The 25,381-nt window shown below is 40.7% G+C and overlaps 1 protein-coding gene across 1 annotated transcript in view; it reads left to right on the forward strand.

The window, feature by feature from the left end:
* The window catches only part of svila (supervillin a), a 70,704-nt gene that overhangs the window by 39,469 nt on the left and 5,854 nt on the right, over nt 1-25,381 (forward strand). Inside the window, 21 exon segments of the mRNA XM_051940797.1 lie at nt 1,833-1,886; nt 3,676-3,756; nt 4,242-4,298; nt 5,432-5,597; nt 7,271-7,354; nt 7,710-7,736; nt 8,111-8,197; nt 8,552-8,729; nt 8,833-9,005; nt 9,983-10,138; nt 13,846-13,982; nt 14,554-14,701; nt 14,781-14,926; nt 15,193-15,368; nt 15,859-16,012; nt 16,147-16,426; nt 17,557-17,711; nt 17,843-17,948; nt 18,417-18,624; nt 18,713-18,846; nt 23,188-23,343. Of these exon segments, the coding sequence (XP_051796757.1) occupies nt 1,833-1,886; nt 3,676-3,756; nt 4,242-4,298; nt 5,432-5,597; nt 7,271-7,354; nt 7,710-7,736; nt 8,111-8,197; nt 8,552-8,729; nt 8,833-9,005; nt 9,983-10,138; nt 13,846-13,982; nt 14,554-14,701; nt 14,781-14,926; nt 15,193-15,368; nt 15,859-16,012; nt 16,147-16,426; nt 17,557-17,711; nt 17,843-17,948; nt 18,417-18,624; nt 18,713-18,846; nt 23,188-23,343 (2,863 nt within the window).

A 25,381-nucleotide genomic window follows, 5' to 3' on the forward strand; every position in this document is an offset into this window, starting at 1 on the left:
GTGTATTGTCCATGTCTATTTGTCTCTTTCTTCTGTCCCGTCTCAAACATCTGTTGTGTGTTTTTGTTCTTGAACTGTATCAAAAGAGAATCTGTAGTCTTGACAGAAGACAAAGTACTGTAGTATCTGGATCAGTTGCACAATATTTAATGGTGCATGTTGTTTTCCTTTCATTGATCTAGAAGTCTGTGGTTGCCAATGTTAAAATGTAGTCATTTAATGAAATTGAGAAATAATCTTTATTATGTACAATAAGAAAAAATTCTAATACAATTTTTATGTTTAAAAATACTTAATAGTTAAATTAGAATAAAAAGTAAATAAAATTTCCAAATTTAAATTTTTATCTATGAAGAAACAGATGTTTGATCTATGAAAAATGTAATTTTATGTTCAACTAAACATGAAAGTCCAGTTTGCAATTTTCAACTTTAGGTTGTATATTTTTTGAGTTAAATTCTAGTGTAGCAACAATAAACAAATAAATATGTGAAACCTTGCTGTGTCAGGCCTTTACTGTACAATATACTAAAATATATCATGGTATACTAAAATACTTAAAATATTACTTTCATCAGACATCATCCTTTCATTTCATTTCAGTATTTTCAATCTCAAGTTTCGTGTGTGACAGTTTCTTTTGTTTCTAGATTGTGTGGTTGTCACAGCTGTTTTGATCAGTGATTGTAAAGAATAGAATATATCAAGCTAAACTTGGAACCCTAATTTTTCCTAAATTACACAAATACTGAAATGTGAAGTATTTTTCCCTCAGAGAAAAGGCCATTACTGTATGCATGCTTATTTAAAACTGTTTGACTAGCTGACAAGCAAAAGTGACAGTACTGACTAGCTGTCCTGTGAAATGTAGCCTCTATCTTTTGTCCTACCTGGCTTCAACCTTTATTTCCACTCTTCTGCATGCTACATTTAACCTTTCATTTTTTTGTTAATGTCTGTTTGCATGTCATCACCCTATTTTTTTAAACTAATAAACCGAATTTCATCCACTGTATGTTGACTGTGTTTCTGTGTTGGCATCCTCAGTGTGTTTTCAAAGGGAGGCTTAGGATGGGCACCTCTCTGTTTGGACATATCCTCTACAGCTGCCATGCCACAGCTATTTTATTTTGTTTGTTTTTGTTTCCAACTGCTTATCATGGGTTGTTCAGCTTGACTTGACAGTGTTGCCCGCACATATTCAGATTTTTGGTTTTCAGTTCATTTAAGGTCGAATAGAGCTCAGCCATGAAAGCTCTGATTTCTGTGTGTAGGATCAGACAGGCTGGGTTTGAAGAGGCCTTTTCAGGCTATTTTTCAAACAAAAGGCGTAATGTTTTACTCCAATCAGGAGAGTCATTTGATTTTTAATCAGCTTCTTGTGATAGCTAAATAGAGGTCAAGGGGAAGGGAAATTAGTGTTGTTCATCTTGTTGTCATCCTCCTATTCTTCAGAGGCAGAGGACATGATCTAGCAGGTTTCCTGTTTTAGATCCAAGAAGAGCAAAACTTACAATGAGGTAGAAAACTGAGCAGAGTCAGGCAAATACCAACAGCAGAGCAGAATAGAGACTTGTATTGTTTCAACCACAGATGAATGTCACTTTTGATGGAAATGTCATTTGTGTTGCTCTACACACTCTGTAGACTAGACTTGGCATTTGCCTAAGGATCAATTTAACTAATTTTTCACAGTAGACTAGAAAATGTTTAGTTAAGATTCACAAGGATTTGAAAAAGTTATTTGGCACATCCATAAAATACATGGAGGGGTGTCAGAGCCTTCAAAAAATATCCCTTTTCTTCGGCTTCTTGCCTTCCTCTTCCTATAGGATGATGAAGCAGTGATGATGATCGATGAGTTTGCTGTGTCCGACCAGCTCTGGGTAAGGCCAGTGTGATTAGCCTGAATCTCACACACATACACACATACACATGCTGCAGTGGTATTTATCAAGCATTTAAATAGTATTAATGATCTGAATTTTACATCCCTAACCTAACTTCATTATCTGGCTGCTAACTTGCTAGTTTGATAAATACAGCCTGGATGTCACACAAATCCAAGTAGCTGCTTGTGTGTGTGACCATGTGTTTGTATTGGTGGTGGCTGCTCTGTGTGGGTGTGTTCCTTTTTTACATTTGTGTTGACAGTTTCATACTCATGATTTGTATTCATCCTGCCACTGCTTGTTGGTTTTCAGACATAAAATTGTCAAGGATTTCTTGTCCTGTCTCACCCACTGTAGTCTATTTTGAATGTGTTCACATTTGTTTTAACATTTGCTTTTCTCTAATTGGCTTGCATTAATAGATATAGACCAAAGTTGGTCTGTTGTCGCTGTTCTAAATCTCAGGAGTCAGAGTTATTGTTTATATTTAATCCAAACAGTTTGGCACACTTCTCAGCTCTTCCTGTTTCCTCTCCATTGCAGTTGTTCCGGTGTGTAGTAGACCATGTTGTGTTTGTGTTACTGCAGGAAATTAGTGACATTAAGTTTACATTAACAAAAAATATTACACATGAGGACATTTTAGGGCTGATTACAGTGCATGGTTTGATGTTTTAGGCAACAAAAAACAAATAAATCAAAGCTACGCCGTTGCCCATTTTTGCATCAAAAATAGTATATTTTGTGAAAGGGGGCACTCATAGTGAGAAATCCAGTGAGAATAACCAGTCAAATCCGCAGTTTCCCTTTGCTAAATCCATAAATACCTGCAGAGCGCAAAAAAATAAAGAAAATGAGCAGTTGGGGATAAAAGCTGTCATCAAAAATTTACAAGACAGAGCCAGTCAAAAATGAAAGACTTGTCTGATTTCAGTGTGGCTGCTATCACTGTCAAAGCAGTGACTTTGTGCAATGATACACCTTTCTCAGTGCTCCTGCAACACTATGAGCACTCGAGTGCGGTTCTCTAAGCATGCAATGGTCTCCTGAACTGTATCAAAACCATCAGAACCTTCAGCTTCAATTTGATTTTGGGGAAAAAGAATTTGCTAGGAGCTAAATCTAATAAGTACCGACTGCTCAAGAGCAGCGATTATGTTGTGGCCAGAAAATTTGTGTATGGTAATTCACACACTATGACCGGGTACACGGCAAAATTGAAGCTCTTGCATGCTGTGATCCCACAGCTCAGGGTTTTTATCCCAAATGTTCTCCCTCAAGACACCTCAGGATTTCACAGTAGAACTTGTGTTGACAGTTCAGGCACTTTCTTGGTGCACTCATGGCTTGACACTCATTTTCATCTAGCCATAGACCCACCACCTCTCATCACCAGTGGTGATCCTGTACATGAAGGTTGGATCATCCTGGCACTAACAAGTAGATTTTGCTTTGTGCTTTAATTTCAGTTCCATTGCAAAATCGCAAATGTGCACCTTCCAATGGTCATAGAAAATCTTCCAATGCTGATAGCGTATTGTTACTCAGAATCCAGATTTATAACAGATGCTACTTTCACATAATGCACTGTTCGTGTGTGTGTTTTGTGTGTTTTCACATTGTAGTTTCACACTGACTGCAGAGTATCCTGATAAGTTTTAGTATGAAAAATTGTTTCCCGTGACCTCTGAATTTCTAAAATCCTGGAGACATCCCTGCAGCTGCTATTTTGATAACCTCTGTATCTGTGTGTGTATATGTCCTCTTTCTGTGACTTCTGTAGGAGCCAGTCTTTGCTGCTACTTTCTCTCCTCCTCCTGACCCTCCTTTCCATTCTTCTTCCCCTGATGAGACAGCTAGCCAGGTAGGAAGTTGCACCAGCTGCTTGCTACCTGCATTGTTTGTGCACATCCTACTTTATGAAACTAACTGAAGTGCATTCAAACACCTCACGCTTTATTACTTAACTTTGCAGAGACTGTGCATTAGTTAGCCTCTTAAATGCACCATTGACAGTAAAAACAATCCTCAGTAAAACTTTTGCAGTAAAATGTGCCGCTCACTGTCAAGATTTTCCGCTTCCATTGCTGCAACCTCACTGACACATCTAGAATTGGCATCAGCACATTATGATCACTAGTACTGTGTTGTCCTTCACCGTCCCCCTGCTAATGTTTTATACAAATATTGTTTCCAGTTCCAAACTTTCAGTAGTGTAAGGCCTGCATGGCAGCCTCCTGCAGCTTCTCATGCTTGTGCAGAACTTGGATATTTTCTATCATCTTTCCACCCTGATCACTTAATCCTCATCCTTTCTTACCTTCCTCATCCATCCCTCTGGTTATGAAGGCCACCAGATCTCCCAGACCCACGCAGGTGGATGAAAGACACCCCTGGAGACGGAAGGTGACCCTGTTAATACAGTATCTAGCCAATCCCACCCCTACCACTCCTTTGTGCCAGCCTTTTCACACTCACTCCACAGTTGAGGTTTCAGTCAGAATCCACACTAAATGAGTTGCAACTGGTAACTAGAAGAATTTGTATGCTATTTTTTGTATTGTTTTTTTAATGTAGCATCATGAATGTCTATAAAATCTTCATGTTTTTTTAAGCTTTCATTTAACCAACAGTTGGTCCCGTTGAGATACAATTACCTCTATTTTAAGGGAACCCTGGCCAAGAGAGCAGCCTGAGAAACACAAAAATTGCAACAATTAATAACAAACAACACCAACTCACACAACAAAATAAATGAAATACATGCCAGACAAAAGCACAGGATTAATAATTTACATTAAAACAAGTGTGACAAGTAGCTGCTGCAAATATTTCATAAGATTTTTAAAAGTTCCAATGGGAATGAGTTCTTTTTACATTCAGTGTGTTCTGCAGTGAATTGCTGGCAGCAGGTGCAGAGTTCTTAAAACGGTGTTTCCCAAATTCAAAATGAAGCTTGGGCATGTTTAATAAGTACAAATCATCGGAACATAAACAGTAATTGCTGTGGGTTTTAGAAATGCATGACATCTGCTATCAGTCATCTCATTCTTTAATAGTCTTTGGATATTGGTGAAGGAATTATGTGCAATGTGAAACAAGGAATAATGTGCTTAATGTGTATTAGTTACCTTCTTTTGGTGTCTTTGTTTTTGCTTGATTTCTTTGGTTTGTGAATGTGAAATATTCAACATTTAGAACAATGGCTTTTATAAACATCATTGTGTAATGTAAGATGCACTTCTGGTTCCATTTTAATGGAGGAATTTTACTGGCAAAATACTTCCAGTGCAGCTATGATGGAGTTTGATTGCTAATGTGATTTCAGCTGTCTACCACAATAATGTAACAAAAAGCACAAACTCTTTTCAAGTGGAATCTGAATATAACTGGGAACAAGATATGTATTCATCACCAGTTCACAAAATGCAACAGACATTACCAATTACGGATTTATTAAAAATACCAGAAGATGGATTCCTTTAACTTGTTAGAAGTATTGTGTGCTGCTGACAGAAACTTCTCTTCTCTGTGCTCAGAGAATAGCGGAGTCTGAGATGGAGTGCCAGAGGATAGAGGCTCACATGTCTATCCAGGAGAGGAAGCAGCTGATAGTGGCCCAGGAGGAGGCCTGGAAGAGCAAAGGCCATGGAGCTGCCAATGACTCCACCCAGTTCACCGTGGCTGCACGCATGGTGAAGAAAGGTCAGAGGGCAAACAAAACACGCATACTTCCTTCTGTCTTCTGTCTTAGAAACATGCGCACATGTGCTGAAATGCACTCTGTCATTACAAAGGACAACTAACTCCACGGTTTAGTCTTAGTTCTCTGCCCTTAATCCCTCAAAGCCCCTTTCTCAGTTAGCAGTTTGGGGGAAAAAATGACTCCTTTTCCCACCCTCAGGCCAGAGTAGCTGCTTTGAGGCTGCTGCTCAGGCAGAAAATGATCTAATGGTTAGAATTTTTCTCCCATTAGCTCTAACCTCAGCCTTAGGGGGCTATTGATGGAAGGCTTCATTAGTGTTTTGGAGGAGTTGGTGGTTTTATTCATTTTACAGTTAATGGAGAGTGATATAGGAAGGAATCATGTCAGAAACAACCGCTAGCTTTTCATGCACTAGACTAGACAGTGCCCCTTTAGCTCTGGCTGCCTTTTGATGTAAGCACTGGTCCTCTAAATTGTTTACCACTTCTTGGCTCCAAATTTGAAAACTTGACTAGTCCTCTATATCATCCCTTAGCTGTGTAGCATTTGACACTCGTTAAAACACCCACACCTGTTGTCTGTGAAAGCCCACAAACTGACGTCAAGTCAATCACTTGCCTAAGTCCCAGCACTGATTAGAAAATTAGTAGAAGGCAGCACAACAACAAAAAATGGTAAACCAGCAAAAATATGTAAAACAAACAAGCTCATGCTGTTCATATCTGTTCAGGGATTCAGTGAAATATTAGTGAGTATAATCTACATTATACATAAATCTTTGAAAAAAATTCTCTCTGTCAGGTGCACCTTCTGTCCTTCCCTTACTGAAACGTTGACCTAGTGGCTATGAGTGACAACAGCCATGTGATAAATATTCAGGGGCGTTATGACCAAACAGCATGCTTTGCTTGCACAGTAAAATGTCTGTAGTATGTACTCTTCCCAGAATGGTAGCTCCTTTAGGAAACTGGGGACATGCTAAATCCATCCATCCATTCTCTATATACCACTTTATCCTCACTAGGGTCACAGGGGGGCTGGAGCCTATCCCAGCTGACTCGGGCGAAGGCAGGGGACACAGACAAACAGTCACTCTCGCATTCACACCTACGGGCAATTAAGAGTAACCAATTAACCTCAGCATATTTTTGGACTGTGGGAGGAAGCCGGAGTACCCGGAGAAAACCCACGCATGCACAGGGAGAACATACAAACTCCATGCAGAAAGATCCCGGGCCCAGGCCGGGATTTGAACCGGGGATCGTCTTGCTGCAAGGCGAAAGTGTTGTGCAGCCCCATGCTAAATCCAGTGTTTCCTAATTTTTGTAAAATAAAAATCAACAAAATTAGACTTTTTTATGATTTTTGACTTTTTATGATTGTGTCGTTTCCGTTGAGATATATTATTTCATATTACAGAGAAGAGCCCACAGTGAGTTTTAAAAGAGACAGGAAAAAAAACACCCAGCAGCTGTTCAGAGTTCAGAGGGTTAATTATGTTCCAGGTGCCTCTATTGTTTTATTGGATTGACCTGAACCAGTGTTCTGCTGAAGTCACAGTATTATGCCATAACCTGTGAAATTTCATTTTGGGGGGAAAAATGGTGTTATTGTACTTTTCATAAATTGTAACTGTGTCATTAAACGTATACATCTATTTGTTTTCCTGTAGGACTGGCAGCCCCCTCTGCCCTCCAGTCTCCAGTGCTGTCCAAACCCAAGAACACCATCCTTGCCATCTCCAAACCACAAGAAGGTTAGTTTCCCTTTTCTTCTATGTGTATTTGATATTTTTTTGCTCACTTCTGTGCCCTCTGGTTACCTGTTTTGTCACATTGCTATCATGAGTTTCTAACTGCTGCTCCAAAATGATTTTAACTTAATGGCATCACTTTACATCCTCAACTATCAACAGACACACACTTTTCAAAACACACATTTTCAGTTAATAAGAATTGTCATGTTGAACTCAGATGATCCCCTATTTAATGTGATTTTCTGATTCTAAGCCATGTTACTAATTAGATTTAATTTGACATTTTCAAAGTTTTTTTTGGTGGGATCTCATTTTGACATTGCATAACTGGTTGTCTTTGCCTCTCTTTCAAAAGACATGGAGGAGATTTCTGATACTGAAGGTTTATTCTCTCTCTTTTTTGCTTTGCTATTCATCACTTTCATCAAAACCACAAATATCACGAACACTAATGTGGTTGATGTTGCTGTGAGACTTCTATTAGGTTGTAAAGCCTGATAGAATGTTCATCTGGATGTATATGCATGATTCTGAAGTGCAGAGGAAGTTAGATTCAGTAGCTGTTATCTGTGAAATGCTTGTGGTATTTTTAGTTTAACATCATTGTGACTGCAACTCTTCATCATGCTCAGTCATTGTTCAAAGTCAACAACAGCATCATGGTGACAAGTGTGAGTCAATCGACAACATAACCTCAGACCATCTGCCTAGCAGTGTAAACTTGTGGCTCCAACAGTCGTGTGCTTGTGTGTGCAGAGATTAAGGCTGTACCAGATCTGAACCTGGAGTCGGACCAGAAGTTGGATAAACTGGAGTCATTCCTTGGAAAGATAAACAGTAAAGGTGAGTCATGCGCATCATGTTGTCTACAAATTCAGCTTGGCATTGCTCTTAGTTGCCGAAAGAGGAATCAAGCCTCAAAATTAGTGTAACATTTGTTTCAGTATGCAACTCTGTGTTAACAGCACAACCATGGCTACAAGGTTTTGCCTTTTTTTGCCAACTTGCCTTTCAACTTGTTCCCTGAATCTGAATGAATCAGTATATTGTCTCATGGTAACAACAAGAATATTTTTTGGGAGATGGGAGGTTTGACAAAAGTGCAATCACAAGTTTTGTTTTGGATATTTGGAGCCAGATAAAACAACAACAAACCAAAATATATTTGTGTATATGCTATGTTTTGCCAATCCTCAGTGCCTGGACTTCCAGAAGCAACCATCACAGTGACTGAGAAGAAGGTAAAGGAAGTGATGACCCTCGAAGATGAAACTTTTTCCAAGTTCTACCGCCAAGTGGAAGAACTTCCTTCCATCACAAACAAGGTGGAAATAAACGACGACTTTGATGCCATTTTCGGCCCTCAGGAGCCAAAGTAAGCTCTCACTGCCAGACGTTCTTTTAAGTAATATCCCAGGCTAACATCTGTGTGATTCTTTCCTGTTAACCATGACTCTTCACCTCTGACCTCCCTGCAGACTGACTTCAGAGATGGTACAGCACAAGCGAGCGGTGCGTCCGGCACGTAACGTCCAGTCATCCAGAAACCCTCTGAAGATGTTGGCTGCCAGGGAGGATATCAGACACGAGTACACAGAACAGAGGCTCAACATTGGTCTGTTGGAGAGCAAAAGGATGAAGGCTGAGAAGAGTGAGTGAGGATAGATGAGGAGATGGAGAATGCATAAAACGGAGGGACAATACATGTGACAGGCTTATTTGTTAAACTCAACTAGTTTCTTGTGCAACATCTGCAGAATACAACTCTGAACACAAATTTTTATAGAAACTATATAAAATATTTTACAGTCTCCCTGACCAGTCTCTTGAATTTTGTCCAATTTGAGGAAGTAATATCAACTTGTTCTCATTTGGCAATGTTCTCATTTTTGACAATTACATGGAAATTGCACGATTTAAATAAACCAAAGTATATGTTTGTCTGATTTCCTTTTTCATATTTTATTGCCAGCTGTGCTGTGAAAATTTTCTGAACTCAGAAAATGCATCAGATGACAAACACATCTCCTTGCTTCCCTCCTTTTGATGTTGCAGTTAAATTGTGTAATCATGTCTGGTGTAATAATGTCCTCTTGTTTCTAATATTGACAGAATTATGTATTGACCTACTGTTATTGTTTAAAATTTTCCCTGCAAAATGATCACAGCAGAGCGTCAATCTCAGATGCAAAATTAAATACACTGATATTACAAACCCTCCAAAATATCTCTCCTCTCTTATTGCTTTAAAATGACCCATGCAAGCTACTTTGGGACTTGAACTGACCTACATTCTGGGTCTTTTTCCTGTAATTGTGCAGAGCAGTCCTCAGAAGGACAGTGTTGTTTTTGAACATGTGCTCTGCAGCTTGTTTTGAATGTGACGTCAGAGAACCCACAGTCAGTGTCCTGTAACTTCCTCCTTTCCTTCCTCTGACAGCAATAATACTACTTTAACTGTCCTGCACTCAGTGCTATTGTATAGACCTTCAGTGTCATGCCTGAATGGCAAAGTTCGTCTGGCTATTGTCTCTTTGCTGTATATCTTTAGTAAATGTAGTGTTTAAATTTGTGTTTTTTTCTTTCTGTGTCCTGTCTGTTGTCTGTGCTCTGCTCTGTCCACCGCAGTGAATATGAACTCTGGTTTCTCTGAAGTAGCTCTAGCTGGTCTGGCAAGCAAGGAGAACTTCAGCAATGTCAGCCTGCGCAGTGTCAGCATCTCTGAGCAGATGTCCAATAACAGCGCTGTGCCTTACAAGAAACTCATGCTCCTGCAAGTCAAAGGTCAGTTGAACTTTTAAAAGCTGGCAGACACATTTTTCGCTGTTGTTTGCACTATAATCGCAATAATACATGTACCACATAAAAAACTTTGTGTGGATAGTTCATATTAGGTTTACTATAACAAGTGCAGTTACTGATGGTTAATAAGACCAACAGTGGTCATCCTGTCCGTGTTTCTTCAGGCCTGTCTTTTCAAAATTGTATTGAGTAAAATGCTAATGAGCAGTGATTCCCTACTGATTTAGATCCAGGTTCACATTTTTAGGTAACCCATTCAGTTTTATTTCCATCCATGGATTCCATGAATCAGTGGGTTTTAGGCCAACACACTGCTTTGGTGCCGTATGTATGTGTGTATGTACAGTTGTGTTCAAAATAATAGCAGTTCATTATGACTAACCAGATTAATCATGGTTTTTGGCTGAAATTTTATTATTAGATGGCAAATAATTTACTCGTAGGTGTTGTTGAGTCACAGAAACCAGCAGACCTAACATTCATGACATGCATGCTCCTGAGTTTGTGTAATTGAATAAATAATTGAAAGGGGCGTGTTCAAAATAATAACAGTCTAGAGTCCAATCAGTGAGCTCATTCGTTATGTGACGAAACAGGTGTGATACAGGTGGCCCTTATTTAAGGATGAAGCCAGCACACGTTGACCATGCAATTCTCTGTGAAAACCAAAGATGGGTCGTTCCAGACATTGTACAGAAGAGCAGTGTACTCTACTTAAAAAGTTAATTAAAGAGGGGAAAACATACAAAGAAGTGCAGAAAATCATAGGCTGCTCAGCTAAAATGATCTCCAATGCTTTGAAATGGAAAGCAAAACCAGAGAGACGTGGAAGAAAACGGAAGACTACAGTTCGGATGGATCGATCAATAGCCAGAATAGCAAAGACTCAGCCAATGATCAGCTCCAGGGAGATCAAAGACAGTCTGGAGTTACCTGTGAGTACTGTGACAATTAGAAGACACTAGTGTGAGGCCAGTCTATGGGCAAGAAGCCCCCGCAAAGTCCCACTGTTAAAAAAAGACGTGCTGAAGAGGATACAATTTGCCAAAGAGCATATGACCTGGCCTAAAGAGAAATGGAGAAATATTTGTGGACTGATGAGAGTAAAATTGTTCTCTTTGGGTCCAAGGTCTGCAGAGTCTTTGTCAGGTGACCCCCAAACACAGAATTCAAGCCACAGTACACCCTGAAGACCGTGAAGCATGGTGGTGCAAGCCTCACGATATGGGGCTGTTTCTCTTACTATGGTGTTGGGCCCATTTATGGCATACCAGGAATCATGGATCAGTTTGCTTATATCACAATACTTGAAGAGGTCATGCTGCCTTATGCTGAAGAGGAAATGCCCTTAAAATGGGTGTTTCAACAAGACAACGACCCTAAACACACCAGCAAGCGTGCAACATCTTGGTTCCAGACCAACAAAGTTAAGGTTATGGAGTGGCCAGCCCAATCCCCGGACCTTAATCCAATCGAAAACTTGTGGGGTGACATCAAAAGTGCTGTTTCTGAGGCAAAACCAAGAAATGCAGAGGAACTGTGGAAGGTTGTTGAGTCATCCTGGGCCGGAATACCAGTTGACAGATGCCAGAAGTTGGTTGATTCCATGCCTCACAGATGTGAAGAAGTTCTCAAAAACCGTGGCTATACAACAAAATATTAGTTTATTTATTCACAGGAATGCCAAATCAAACTGTTTTTTTAAGTTTGAAATGAACAGTGCAGATGCTATTTTTTTGAACGGGCAAAAATATTTGTTCCTGTAATTTTCTGCAAATGATTTAAAATATTGAGAAATTTCTCATCATGTTTTAATGAAAAATGTAAAGTGCATTGTTCTCAGTTCATAAAATAAAAAACTTTGCATTTTCCAAGCAGGATTTTGATCTCTACTCACATTTTGAAGAACACTGCTATTATTTTGAACACATCTGTATATATGTAGAGAGATTTCATCAATTGTTGTTTAATGCTAAAGCCAGCATGCTGATGTTTGCCAGGTGGAGATGTCAACATTATGATAAAATGGGAATGTTTGGCATCTTTGTTTAGTGTGTTGTACGGTAAAATCTGCAAATTACCATAGCATAATCTACAGTAGAAGATGGAGGTAATGTTACTAGTTTTGAGATTTAACCCTCCTCAAATGAATGTGGCCTATGTACCAAACATCTGATTTTTGTAATCTTTTAGCCCTATAAGGTACAGTCAATTCCAGCCATTTTCAGTACAAAAAATCGCTAATATTTTATTTGTAAATAAAAATATGACGAGAAATACAGGGAATATTGGACGCGCATCGCGAGGTGCATTTCCTCGAAAACGAACTATTTGTGGAGTATATACCGACTTCAAGACATGTTTTGGACAAAATATTTTACTGGCTTGTTTCGTCTGGATGTCCAAGGTTGGATTATGGCTGTTTTTTGTGGAATATTTTCATCTGTGTGTAATAATGAACCCACAAATGTGAGTCGCGCTGTGTGCGTTAAAGCCGTGTATAGAGAACGGATGGATGGATATTCGTTGTTTGTCGGACAAATGTGTTCATATTACCCGCTGTGGTAATCACATCTGAAAGTGGTTTATACCGGCGGATTCATGAGAATCTAAGCTTTCCATCGGTGTATAATGTTTCTATCATCGAGTTGGCAGTGTCGTTCTATTTCGAAAAATGCTTATGCAGATATCAAAACGGCCCGCCTGCAGGCCGCTGAACCGCAACGGGTTAAACTGGCTTATTTGCAGTCTACACGATTCAGCCACAACATAAAACCACTGACTGCTGATGTGATCTCATCATCTCATTACAATGCGGCCTTCTGTGGGGAAACCTTGGGTCCTGGCGTGTACGTGGATGTTACTTTTATCTCCCAGTATCACCCACCTCAGTTCTGTTGCAGACCAGCAGACACCCGGACAATAGTAGCCTTCTCCTGCAGAACAGTGCTCCTGCCACACTGCAAAAATGACTCAGGAATGACTTGAAGAACACAACAAAGAGCTTAAGAATGACAATTTTTATTGGCATGAGGGAATCCTATACAGTATTAGCCAGGTAGTTTTGATTTTGTGGCTATGTGCAATGCACAGTCAGTGTGACAGAGTCTTTAGCCACTGTTATGTTTAGCTATTAAAGAGGATGGAAAAACAAATAGCTACTGATTTACACAAAGCTGTGGAGGATGCCGCTTCAAGGGTGTGCTTTCAAGAGGATATCTAAAATCGGAGACGAGAGTCTATTTTGGTGTCTTTGCACCTCCTCCACATGTCTGCCGGTGACAGCTGTGGCTCTAAATCATTCTCCACAGGTCACCTCACACTATCCTTGGCTGATCTGCACCTCCAAACATTACTGTCTGTAATCCACTGCAAATCCACTTCACTGGGGATACCATTTTGTTGGGAAGTTAGCTGTCCCAACTAACCTTCAGGGTTGCTGGTTTTTAATAAATCAAAGGGATCCTAAATTATTTGGACATCTAAATACACTCACGTTTGTATTAAGACCCATATATGCCCTCCTGTGTGCCTTAGCTGGAGACTGAGTTTTTAGTACAAAGCATAGGTAAGTAGATGCCTGTACAGGGTCACATGGTGGCGATGCTGCTAATGCAATAATTCATCATGCTGACAGTGATAATCATAGTGGTCACTAATAAGCCACCTGTCCGTTTGTGTGAAACCAGGCAGACGGCACGTCCAGACCAGGTTGGTGGAACCCAGAGCATCGTCACTGAACAGTGGTGATTGTTTCCTGCTCATCACACCACACAACTGTTTCATCTGGACTGGGGAGTTTGCTAACATCATTGAGAAGAGCAAGGTGGGAAACAAGTTAAAGCACCACTAAATAAGGCCAAAGATTAGTAAAGCACTTGTTTTTGGTTAACTCGCGTTTGAATGCAAGAGATTTGTTCTGAGCTGTACGTTTTCATCTACAGCCCTCAGATTCATGTAAACAGAGGCAGGTTAAGGGTGCTGCTGCTGAATATAGGACAGGCTTACATCCAAAGCTTGTAGATGTAAACAGACTGTGAAGAGGAACCAGCGGTGGCACAATTCAGGAAGAAATGTGCGCGTGTGTATGTGGTGTAATGACCTTTGATTGGCTGAACGAAGCGGTGACCTCATTTTGGCAGAAAGGAAGGCTCCAAGCCAACTTTATTTATGAAGTTGTTATAGTTCATTCAAAAGTTGCTGACAAAATTTCAAAGTTTATAGACTTTCCTTTGTGTCTTAAAGAGAAATTAACACAAAAAGAATATCTAAGTTTATTTGACATCAATTTACATCACTTGAATGCTTCATGTTTTTCCAAATATTAAAAACTTTAGCCATGTAGGGAGAACTATATTCCACATGACTTGTAATAGATTTTCTCTTTCTTTTTTCAGGCTTCGGAGCTAGCTAATTTCATACAGAGCAAAAGAGATTTGGGTTGCCGAGCTAATTATGTCCAAGTCATTGAGGAGGGCATCAACACACACAGCCATGCTGTCAAGGAGTTCTGGAAGAATCTAGGAGGGCAGTCAAGTCATCAGTGTAAGACTTCTGACAACCTTGACGAAGGAGTTCCTGAAGCAGTGAAGTGCAAGCTAAAGCCCTTACTTTCTTTCTGTAGCTGCAGGAACACCAGACGAAGATGAGTTGTATGAGAGTGCCATTGTAGAGACAAACTGCATTTACCGGCTCATGGATGACAAACTGGTCCCAGATGATGATTTTTGGGCCAAGATGCCCCGCTGCTCCCTGCTCAACCCCAAAGAGGTTTGACAACCTAAGTTAACGTGTTTCTCCCTTCAGTGACATATCTAAACTTTTCAGACATTTAAAAAATGTATCATGAACTTGTAAAACTGTAAATCAGTCACAACGCCAACATAGTTTTTAACCTGTCAAAAGTATGTGTAGTATGTGTATTTTGAAATGACTTTGGCTCCCCTGAGTGGTAGTTTAAAAAGGATATCGTGGCAGACAACAGTGCATGGTATTGAGAAAAGATCTCTCTCTCCCTCTGTGGGTTTTCTGTGCAGGTTTTGGTTTTTGACTTTGGCAGTGAGATGTACATTTGGCATGGGAAGGAAGTAACTCTAGCACAGAGGAAAGTGGCCTTTCAGCTGGCTAAGCACCTGTGGAACGGCACCTTCGACTATACAAACTGTGACATCAACCCGCTGGACCCGGGAGAGTGCAACCCACTCATACCGAAGTATGGAAACATGCTCCTGCTCAAACACACAATTATATGTTTTACTTATACAGTAGGTCATCATATACACAGTGTGTATTCACACAATGTTCTTCCTCATTTCAAAGTCAAAAAATGACCACCTGCTATAAAAGGGGTTATTTGGACACAAATTTGTATTAAATTTTAAAATATCCAATGAAAAATCCTGCTGTGACAGAGATTTCAGTGGCCACAGCATCATACAGTCTGTAAGTCTTTCAGTTTTTTTTATTTGCACATTTTGTTTCATTCTGTTTTCAGTTTTTTATCAAATTATCATTTCTAATATTGAATACCCTTGGAAGAAGAAATAGAATGTAATTAGGCTGAATTTGGTGTTCCAGTCTTGCTTGATACTCTAAATATTGTAAATAATGCCACTATTAGGACAACAGTGTGTTGACAGCATCTTAACTGACTGAAGGACTGTTTTTGTATCCCTTACATACTGTATCCTCTTCACTTGTAGAAAAGGCCAGGGCCGACCTGACTGGGCAGTGTTTGGCAGACTAACTCAACACAATGAGACCACGCTATTCAAAGAGAAGTTCATGGACTGGAGCGACTCCAGGAAAACACCCAGTCCCACAAAAAACTCCAGTGATCACATCACTGATCAAAAGGTGTCAAAAAAGTTTTAATACATCAAAGTACTCATACTGTCATTAATGTGAAAGTTGTAAACAGTATCAGATGCAAATTCTGTCCTCTCTGCCATTATTCGTATTTCTTTCTTCCACTTGCATCCTCACCCCAGGAGCAGCACATTTCCGATCAGCCTCGTGCGTATGACGCCTCCCTGATGCTGCCCCTTCATCAGGCACCCGTCTGCACCATCCTTGACGGGTTCAATGTAGGTCGGGGCTATGGCCTGGTGGAGGCAGAGGAGTGGCGGAGCTACAAGATCAGCACTCTGGTGGTGGAGGTGTGGCATATCCTGGAGTTCGACTACAGCCGCCTGCCTCGTCAGAGCATCGGCCAGTTCCACGAGGGTGACACCTACGTGGTGAAATGGAAATACATGGTCAGCACTGCCGGTTAGTGCTGAGATCATGTATTATATTCCCATGTAACATGGTCGTATAATCTAAACTTTAAAGAAGTTTTTTTGAGGAGCAGTTAGGTAGAAAAATATAATGTGATTTATTTTTTAAGTGTTTCAATAAATAGTTTTAAATAATGTTAAACAGTGGGAAAAGCTTTTTTGTGCTTTAAGTATCTTGACAATAGTGCTCTGCCAACAAATTTCAGGATAGTGGAAAAATACAAGTTAGGAATTGTGCAAGGCTGCACAGCAAGTGAACTGTGATGTTTGAACTGAATGCACAGTTAAAAAGATCATTTGCAGTGTGCTAAATCCACAGCACCAGATGATGCTTAGACTGTATGTGGGTTACAGTAGATCTAGGCTAATTCAGCTACATAACGTATCCTTATCTGAAATACGTTTGAGTCCCTCTGAATACATCAACACGGATCCACTACAGTTGCATAGACACAGCCAAACATCTAAAGATCCATCCATCCTCTATACACCGCTTTATCCTCAATAGGGTCGCTGGAGCCTATCTCAGCTGACTTGGGCAATGGCAGGGGACACCCTGGACAGGTCACCAGTCTGTCACAGGACTACATATACAGACAGACAATTACACTCACACCTACGGGAAATTTAGAGTAACCAATTAACCTCAGCATGTGTTTGGACTGTGGGAGGAAGCCGGAGTACCCAGAGAAAACCCCCGCATGCACAGGGAGAACATGCAAACTCCATGCAGAAAGATCCCAGGCCAACCCTGGGATTTGAACCGGGGATCTTCTTACTGCAAGGTGAACGTGGTAACCACTAGACCACTGTGCAGCCCACATCTAAAGATGTAGTTTGAAAAGAATAGAGAAAGGGGAAAAGCCAATATTCCCTGTGAGAAATACAGACAAACTGTAACTGAACAGATCTTCCTTACTGAACTTATGCATAGCCTCATCAGTATTAAAAAAGAGTAAAACATAGTAAATGTTGTCTTCATGGACTCAAAGAGCACTACATCCCTGCAGCTTCCATCACTTCGTGCTCACAGCAGAACTTTACAAAAAGTCAGCATGTTGTAGTTTTCCAGAACCGTGTTCTGGCACTCAGTTTTGTCTCTCTTACAATCTCTGCCACCAGTTGGGAAGAGACAGAACCCAGAGCAGCTGAAGACAGCAGGAGCTGGGAAGGAGAAGTGCTGCTACTTCTTCTGGCAGGGCCGCAACTCCACCGTCAGTGAGAAAGGAACGTCAGCGCTCATGACGGTGGAGCTGGACGAGGAGCGGGGAGCACAGGTACACAAAAAGGATAGTGTCTGATAAAACAAGGTTGTCATGAGTACAAGTCTGTTTTCTGTGACTGTATTTGTCCCCAGTGGAATTTTGTGTGAGCTTTTCTTTTGCTGTTTCACTTCATCTTCCTGCAGGTTCAGGTTCAACAGGGTAAGGAGCCTCCGTGCTTCCTGCAGTGCTTCAAAGGAGGGATGGTTGTCCACTCAGGAAAGAGAGAAGAGGAGGAGGAAAACTCACAGAGTAAGGCCACGTCACTGCTTTAAGACAATTAACAGTCTGTAAAACATACATTTTGCTTGCTGGTGCTATTCCATTACTTTCTGTACAGTATTCATTTGCAAACAGTCTGTTTCAAGGTCCATATTTTCTACGCTAATACTCTGACAGTTCGAACTCAGTGACACTTGGAGGGGCTTCTTAGACTTGCATTTACAGCAGTGACTGTGTCTGTCGCAGCCATGTGAATTCTTCATTTCCATAAAAGGAGTGAGTCATCTGAGAACTGCATTGTGGATTAGAGAACAATTCTTGTTCAGAATAGAAACCAACCTGAGGGATAAACACTCACACTGAAGTTTGCTGGAGCTCTGTATTTTCCCTTTTCTTCTTCTGCAGTTAAACTGAGCATAACTCTCGAACGACACTGCCGGTAAAAAAGTAAAACTTTTACCCGTCTCCTTCATCTCTCTCTGCTCCTCTTCATCTCAGATGATTGGCGTCTTTACTGTGTGCGTGGAGAGGTGGAGGTGGAGGGCCACTTGCTGGAGGTGGCATGTCACTGCAGCAGTCTGCGCTCCAGAGTCTCCATGGTGCTGCTGAGTGTTAGCCAGGCCCTCATCTACCTGTGGCATGGTTGCAAGTCCCAGATACACACACAGGAGGTGGCCCGCACTGCCGCAAATAACATCAAACAACAGTAAGTGGAAACTGTTTATCCTAAAAGGAAGATTCAGGAATTAGGAGTTGAATTGAACCTGCATGTGACATCTTCTGCTTTTTTGCAGTTGTCCTCTGGAAACAGGCCTCCACAGCAGCAGCAAGGTGTCTATCTGGGAATGTGATGAGGGGACAGAGCCCACAGGATTCTGGGAAGCCCTCGGGAGGAGGGACAGGAAAGCGTACGACTGCATGTTGCAAGGTAGGGCAATTAAAACCTAAAGGTCATGACTCCTTAGTTACCTACAAAACATTACTAATAGATTTATTAAGATCATCTGGCAACATGAGTTTTAAGGAGTACAGCATCCTGCATCACATTTAGCTCTTTACCAAAAAAGAAACTAAACCTTTTAATTCGTTTACAAAATGCTGCGTTTTTGTTTTGAAAGTGCTGTTGTAACAGAGTATGCTGTTCATGGAGTTTTTGAGCAGAAGATCAATCTAATATTTGTCTCCACTAAACTAGTAAATATCATGTTTAATGAGAACTCTCCTGTGAAAGGCTTCTATAGATGTAAGATAAACCTGTTGCAAATCCCCTTTTTTTTCCCCACACATTTACAGTCTTATTATGGCTCATGTCTACTCTGTTTTTGTTTCTTTGAAGTATTTTCACCACTGAAGTCAAAATAGTCTGACTAATTTCATCGGGGAAAAGTCATAAACCTGATTAAGAAAGAAGTGACACCTAACTAAATCCATATTATGTAGTGAGCCGATGATAAAAGACTTAGAACAAGTTGGAGCAGTCAGCACATGTCTTTTCTCTCTTTTGTCTTTTTTTTCTGTACTTTTATTGCCTCCTACAAATTCTCATTTGTTGAGTGTAATGTGTAATATTCTTGTTACTGTTTATGTACGAAGGTTTCATTGTTTGATTATGGTGTTTTTGCCATGAGTTTAGATTCTAGTTTTTATCTAAGCTTACCAACACATTTCTCCTGTTGGCTAAATTTGTACACCAACAACATTTTATTTTGCAGTTTTTGTTATAGCAATGTCCATATTGATACCAGCTCCCCCTAGTACCTCAATGTTCAAACTCCTCACAGAAAGGCAGAGTATCTTTATTTGGATTCCTCCAGCAGCTTTAAAAGCTGTAGCTTTAAACTCCTCAGTGCACCGCCACGCTGCCTCCTCTTTTCTGCTCCTCCTCTACTTCTTCACCACATTCCTCAGGACCTTCTCCAGTGAGCAGCGATCTTTTTCCACCACATTTTTTTGCCACAGCTTCATGAGTCCCTGTGGAGGGCCAGTTTCTGAAGGATGGCCTGTCCATGAGGCCTGTACAGATGCATGTTTCTTATTTAGCACTTTAGTGTGTAAACACAAGACTGAACAAAGAGGAGGCACAAACCAGAAAGCAGCAAGTCTGACCTCAGTGAGCTACAGTGATAACTGACCTGACTTCAGCAGCAGCATCCAGAGACATCTTACTGACAGCAGTCAGGAAGCACTGGGTGAAGCTCTGCCCTGCTGTCAAGACTTTAGCCACTCCCAGTCTGTCAGCCAGCAGGTGGAGCAGGTGAGCAATGCTGGCTCTTTCTGCAGTGCTCAGGTGGCTGACGAAGGACAAACACAACCAAATTCACTGTGATGATGGTTTGACATCTTTTGATTGTTGGTGCTACTACACTTGTTGATAAATCATGATCCTCCACTGTGCTCTTACCTCAGCACTGTATTCAGCAGAACAGGCAGCACTTGACCAGGGCTGCAATTCTGCACCAGAGCCTCCAAGGCCTCACTGGCCTGCTGCTGAACAAAAGCATTTCCACACACCTGTGCAATTTTCAGCAGCAGAGCCTGACCTATCCTCTGTGCCTCAGAGTCCATGCCCTTCTATAGGTGGACATAAAGAGAACGGACGGTGTCCATGGCTGCACAAGCCACTGAGGGGCGTAGGTTTTTAACCTAGAGACCAAGAATGAACAGCAGTCAGTAATCATACTTGTAACACGATGGATTGATGTGCCGTGGACTCTTACAGACACATGTGGACAAAGACGAGCAGCAGGAAAAGAGAGACAGAGTGGAAAATGTTTTCAGTACCTCTTCTATCACAACCAGACAGACTTTCATGCAGTTTTGGCATTAGTGTGTCTGGATGGTGTTGCGCCAGAGCTGGGATTCATCGCAGCCCTTTAACCTTCGTCATCCTGTGTTGGAAAAAAACAGTTACTCGTGTCCGACACTTTGAAGCTCCAGCATGTTCAGTCTCCATTACTGAGCTGTGTAAAGTAGCTGCTGACAGTTTGTCAAGTCACTGGACCAATTAAAGAACCAAACTCAGATTAGAGCTCTTTGACAATAAACTGCAGAGTTACCCTGTAGTTTCTTGACTTTTTCTCTGATCGCCTCCATATGATGTTGAGTCGTCAGGAGTCTGTATCCACCGGCTACTTCTTAGTCTGTTTAAATTAAGCCAATTATGCATTTTGTTTGTTTACATCTGAGAATGGACAAAGTGCTGAATGGACAAAGAATAAAACAGTACAAACTAAAAGAAAAAGAAATGTATGTTTGTCATTAAGTCAACTGACATTTTCGTGACATGCAATATGATCACTGGTATCAAAACTGTAAAAGTGTCTGTCTTGCACAGTGAAGACTTTTAGTTTCTGTACTGTAAGTACATATACATCGGTAATTGTAGTTAAAGCAAGAATTTGAAGGCATTAATCAAGATGTAGTAAGGTTTTTCAACTGGTATTTCGACTTGTCCTAAAATAATCCCATCAACAATAAGGACTTAAATCTGGTTAGAAAATACATTTAGGTCGTTTGAGACTCAGTTGTAGCCTTAAATGTCTTCAGTTGTGTTGTTCTGACTTTGTTTGTTTAATGATGAACTGACCTGGTCCTGTGAGCTTCGTCGTCATCACAAGGAGACGGTTTACTCTTCTTTTGGGTAGAGGAGCTGATGGTGGTGGGGGAGGGGATGGGGTTTAGAGGAGCGAGATGTTCTTCAGCTCACAGGGAGGGTGAGCATCCACCATGCTGAGGGTGTCCTCAGAGCCCACAGAAGCTGATGGGCTGGAGATCTGGTCTCTGCCTGCATTCAGCTGGTACCCCTCCCCGTACAGGGTTTCTGGACTCCTCTGGTATCTCTGCATCTCCTCTGTGTCCTCCTTAATCAAATTAGAAGGACTGACCGATGAAGCGGGTATCATCCTCCTTCGTTGGAGCGGTGATGCAGGCCTGCATCTGAGAGCATCTGGGGGCGGAGAGGAAGAGAGGGGGTCCTGCTGGCTGCAGAGTCCCAGCCTCCGCAGCACAGAGTTGGTTCGTGCTAACTCTGCAGCACGCAGCCTCTTTGTTTGAAGGAGGAGGGCCTCCTTCTTAGCCTCATCGAAGTCCGCAATTCTGGACAGGCTATTGACACCAGGACACTCTGTACTCTGTGATTTAAAAAAAAAAAAAAAAAAAAGATTAATTTCAAGTGTGAACTTAATTGAGTTTAAATATTATGACAGGATTTTGCTACTGGTTTGACTTGAGCTTGTTCAACAAGTTGAATTCTCAGCTTTAAGGGCAAATGTTACACTGTCACACTCGTTCCAGCACAACACAGTTGAAATGCTTATTATAGGATGTAAGAATTCCTGAATTAATTCAATATTTTAGTTGTACTTGAAAGCTCAGATGAAGGCTGGATAATGGAAGGAATCAAAATCAGAAAAATAAACTGCATTTCTTCAATCTCAGTCATCTTTCGACAGAGGCTGCTTCTGACTGCTTCTATCTGCTTTTTCTAATTCAATATGAACTTCACATTTTTATTGCTGTTGGGTTTACTTACACACACACACTCTCTCTCTCTCTCTCTCTCTCTCTCTCTCTCTCTCTCTCTCTCTCTCTCTCTCTCTCTCTCTCTCTCTCTCTCTCTCTCTCTACATCCCATTATCTTTTTTCTTCTTGTTGTTTTTTGTGAGTTACAGTTATTAATACATTCATTGCAAAAGATTTATATACTAGTTTAGTCCAGTGGTGTCCAACCTAAGGCTTCGACCCCATCAAAGGTCAACAGACTGATGTTATGGGTTGGGAGAATTTTATATATATATATATATATATATATATATATATGGCGTTTTCTGTAATCTTTCCAGTATTTTTGAAATATTGGATTATTTTATCATTTGGGGGCCTGAGCAGTTATTTAAGCAAAACCACTGGAACTCTGTAGATAGGAAATGGAAACAAATCAGATCATGAAAACCTAAAGCCGGCCAAAAGGAGAGATTTGGATAAGACTGATTTAATTATCAGCAATGCATTGTAATCTGTCAATTTATCATGTGGCATTTTATGGAAAGTGTTATTCTGTCGAGTAACTAGTAAACTGTAACTGTCAAGCAAATGTAGTGCAGTACTGTAGTACTTTAAATGTTATGTAGTACAACTGTAAGGTAGGATTTGAGTACAAGGATCCCCAAATTGTACAGTAAAGTAGAACACAACCTTTGTAAGATGCACCACTGCAGACTGTGAATGGGATGATTTTTACCAGTGTCTTTATTTAAACTTTGATCCTCAGATCCCGGCAGGTTTAACTTCACACCTCGTCTGTACCAGCTGAGCAGCAGCTCAGGAGAGTTTGTAGCTGTGGAGTTTCTCTACCCAGCCAGAGACCCCAAGCAGATCAACTCTATGCCTTTTCTTCAGGAGGACCTGTATGCAGCTTCCCAGCCCGGTAAACATACACATCTGACTAGTCATTGTCTTTGTGCATTTTCTTACTGTGGCAACAGTAATGAGTGAGGAATATATGTCCTAAAGTTTGGTAAAGTTGGCCCTCTGGCAGGACAAAATATGAACCCTTCTGTAAACTGTATTTGTTTGAACTCTCACTGCTTAGTGGTGCTAGATCAAAAGACTGACATATCTTCTTAAATGTGAGCTAAAATTTCACAGGTACAGTGTCTCTCTCTCTCTCTCTATATATATATATATATATATATATATATATATATATATATATAAATATTGTCTATGTATAAAAAAATATTCCCCACACTTGGAAATTTTCCCTTTTTATTGTTTTCTTCATTAATCCTACACAATAATCTTGATGACTTTAATTTCCTCCGCTCTGGTATCAACCAAAGCAGCAGCTCAGCTTCTTACTGGGTTTAACAGGTGACATCACATCACCCCACTTCACGCCACTGACTCTCTGTATGTTTTAGAATTGATGTTGAGATTTTATCGATTACTTTTACAGTTAGTAAGGTTCTGGCCCTTAGTTATTTAACAGAAATGCTGAGCCTGTATGAGCCTGTTCGCAGCCTTAGATTCTCAGATGAAGCCCTTGCGAGTGTTTAAAAGTTGAGGCTGAAATTTAAGGTTGACAAAGCTTTTGCAGTCGGAGCCAATCAGCTTTGGAACAACCTGCCCGACAAGATGAGGCTCTCTGACCCAGTGTCTTTGTTTAAGTCACTTCTTTAAACCTATTTTTGCAGACTTGCATTTATGTAATGGCTATTTTATTTGTTTGTTTGTTTTTTTGTTTTATTCTCCTTTACCATTTATTTATTTATTCTTTTGTTTGTTCATTCATATGTCTGTATGTGTATCATACTAGCTTGTGCTCAAGCTAGTGACAAGAAGAAAGGAGGAGGGTCTGGTTTTATTTGTTAACCAGAGATGGTGTAACTCCTCACATATAACTGTTAAGGAGGAATTGTGTTGTCCAGATATTGAACTGTTGGCAGTTTCCCTTCGGCCATACTATGTTCCAAGGGAGTTCAGTCACATCATAACAATACTTGTATACAGCCCACCCGAGGCAACTGACTTGGTTCCGTGTGATGTTTTGCATGATACTGTTGCTAGGATACAGACTCAACATCCTGAGACACTTGTAATAATATCAGGAGATTTCAGTCATATCAGCATCTCCTCTCACCTGATTGGATTTACACAGTTTAACTGCCCTACCAGAGAAAATAGAACCCTGGACCGGCTGTTTGCCAATGTGAAAAAAGCTTACAGAGCTACTGCCTTACCACCACTGGGCAGGTCAGATCATAACTTGGTTTATCTGCAGACCTGTTACAAACCTTGTGTGCTGAGACAGCCTGCAACTAAAGTCAAAATCAGAAGATTAACTCCTCAAGCTAGTGAAGCTCTAAGGGACTGCTTTGAATAAACAGACTGGAGTGTGCTTCTGGAAACAGATGAGGACAGCATGAACATTGACAGACAGGTTGATTGTTTTACTGAATACATCAACTTCTGTAGAGACACAGTCATACCTGCAAAGACTGTTCACTGTTTCCCCAATAACAAACCATGGATCACAAGCAACATAAAGGCAATCCTAAACTAGAAAAAAAAAGCTTTTAAAGACGGTGACAAAGAACGGCTCAAAGAACTGCAACATGAGTTGCAGTGGAGACTGAAGATGTCAAAGCTAGAATATAAAAAGAAGATGGAGCAATTTTCAACACACAGCAACATCCGTGATGTGTGGAGAGGAATCAATACCATCTCTGGACACAACAATAAAAAGAGGAGGGAGCCAATAGTTGTAGAAAGAGCTGATGAACTCAACTTGTTCTTCAACAGATTTGACACTGTGGACACACCTACTTCCACTGCTATTCCTCCTTTCTCTCCTCACCATATGGAAATCCCCACTATAGCTTCTCCTTCTCCATCTCCTACACGTCTCCACAGCTGCAGCCACTTCCGTTCCAGCACCTGTATCCTTCTCTGTCACAGAGACA

This window comes from Acanthochromis polyacanthus, chromosome 20 (assembly GCF_021347895.1).
Source record: "Acanthochromis polyacanthus isolate Apoly-LR-REF ecotype Palm Island chromosome 20, KAUST_Apoly_ChrSc, whole genome shotgun sequence".
Classification (NCBI taxonomy): Eukaryota; Metazoa; Chordata; class Actinopteri; family Pomacentridae; genus Acanthochromis; species Acanthochromis polyacanthus.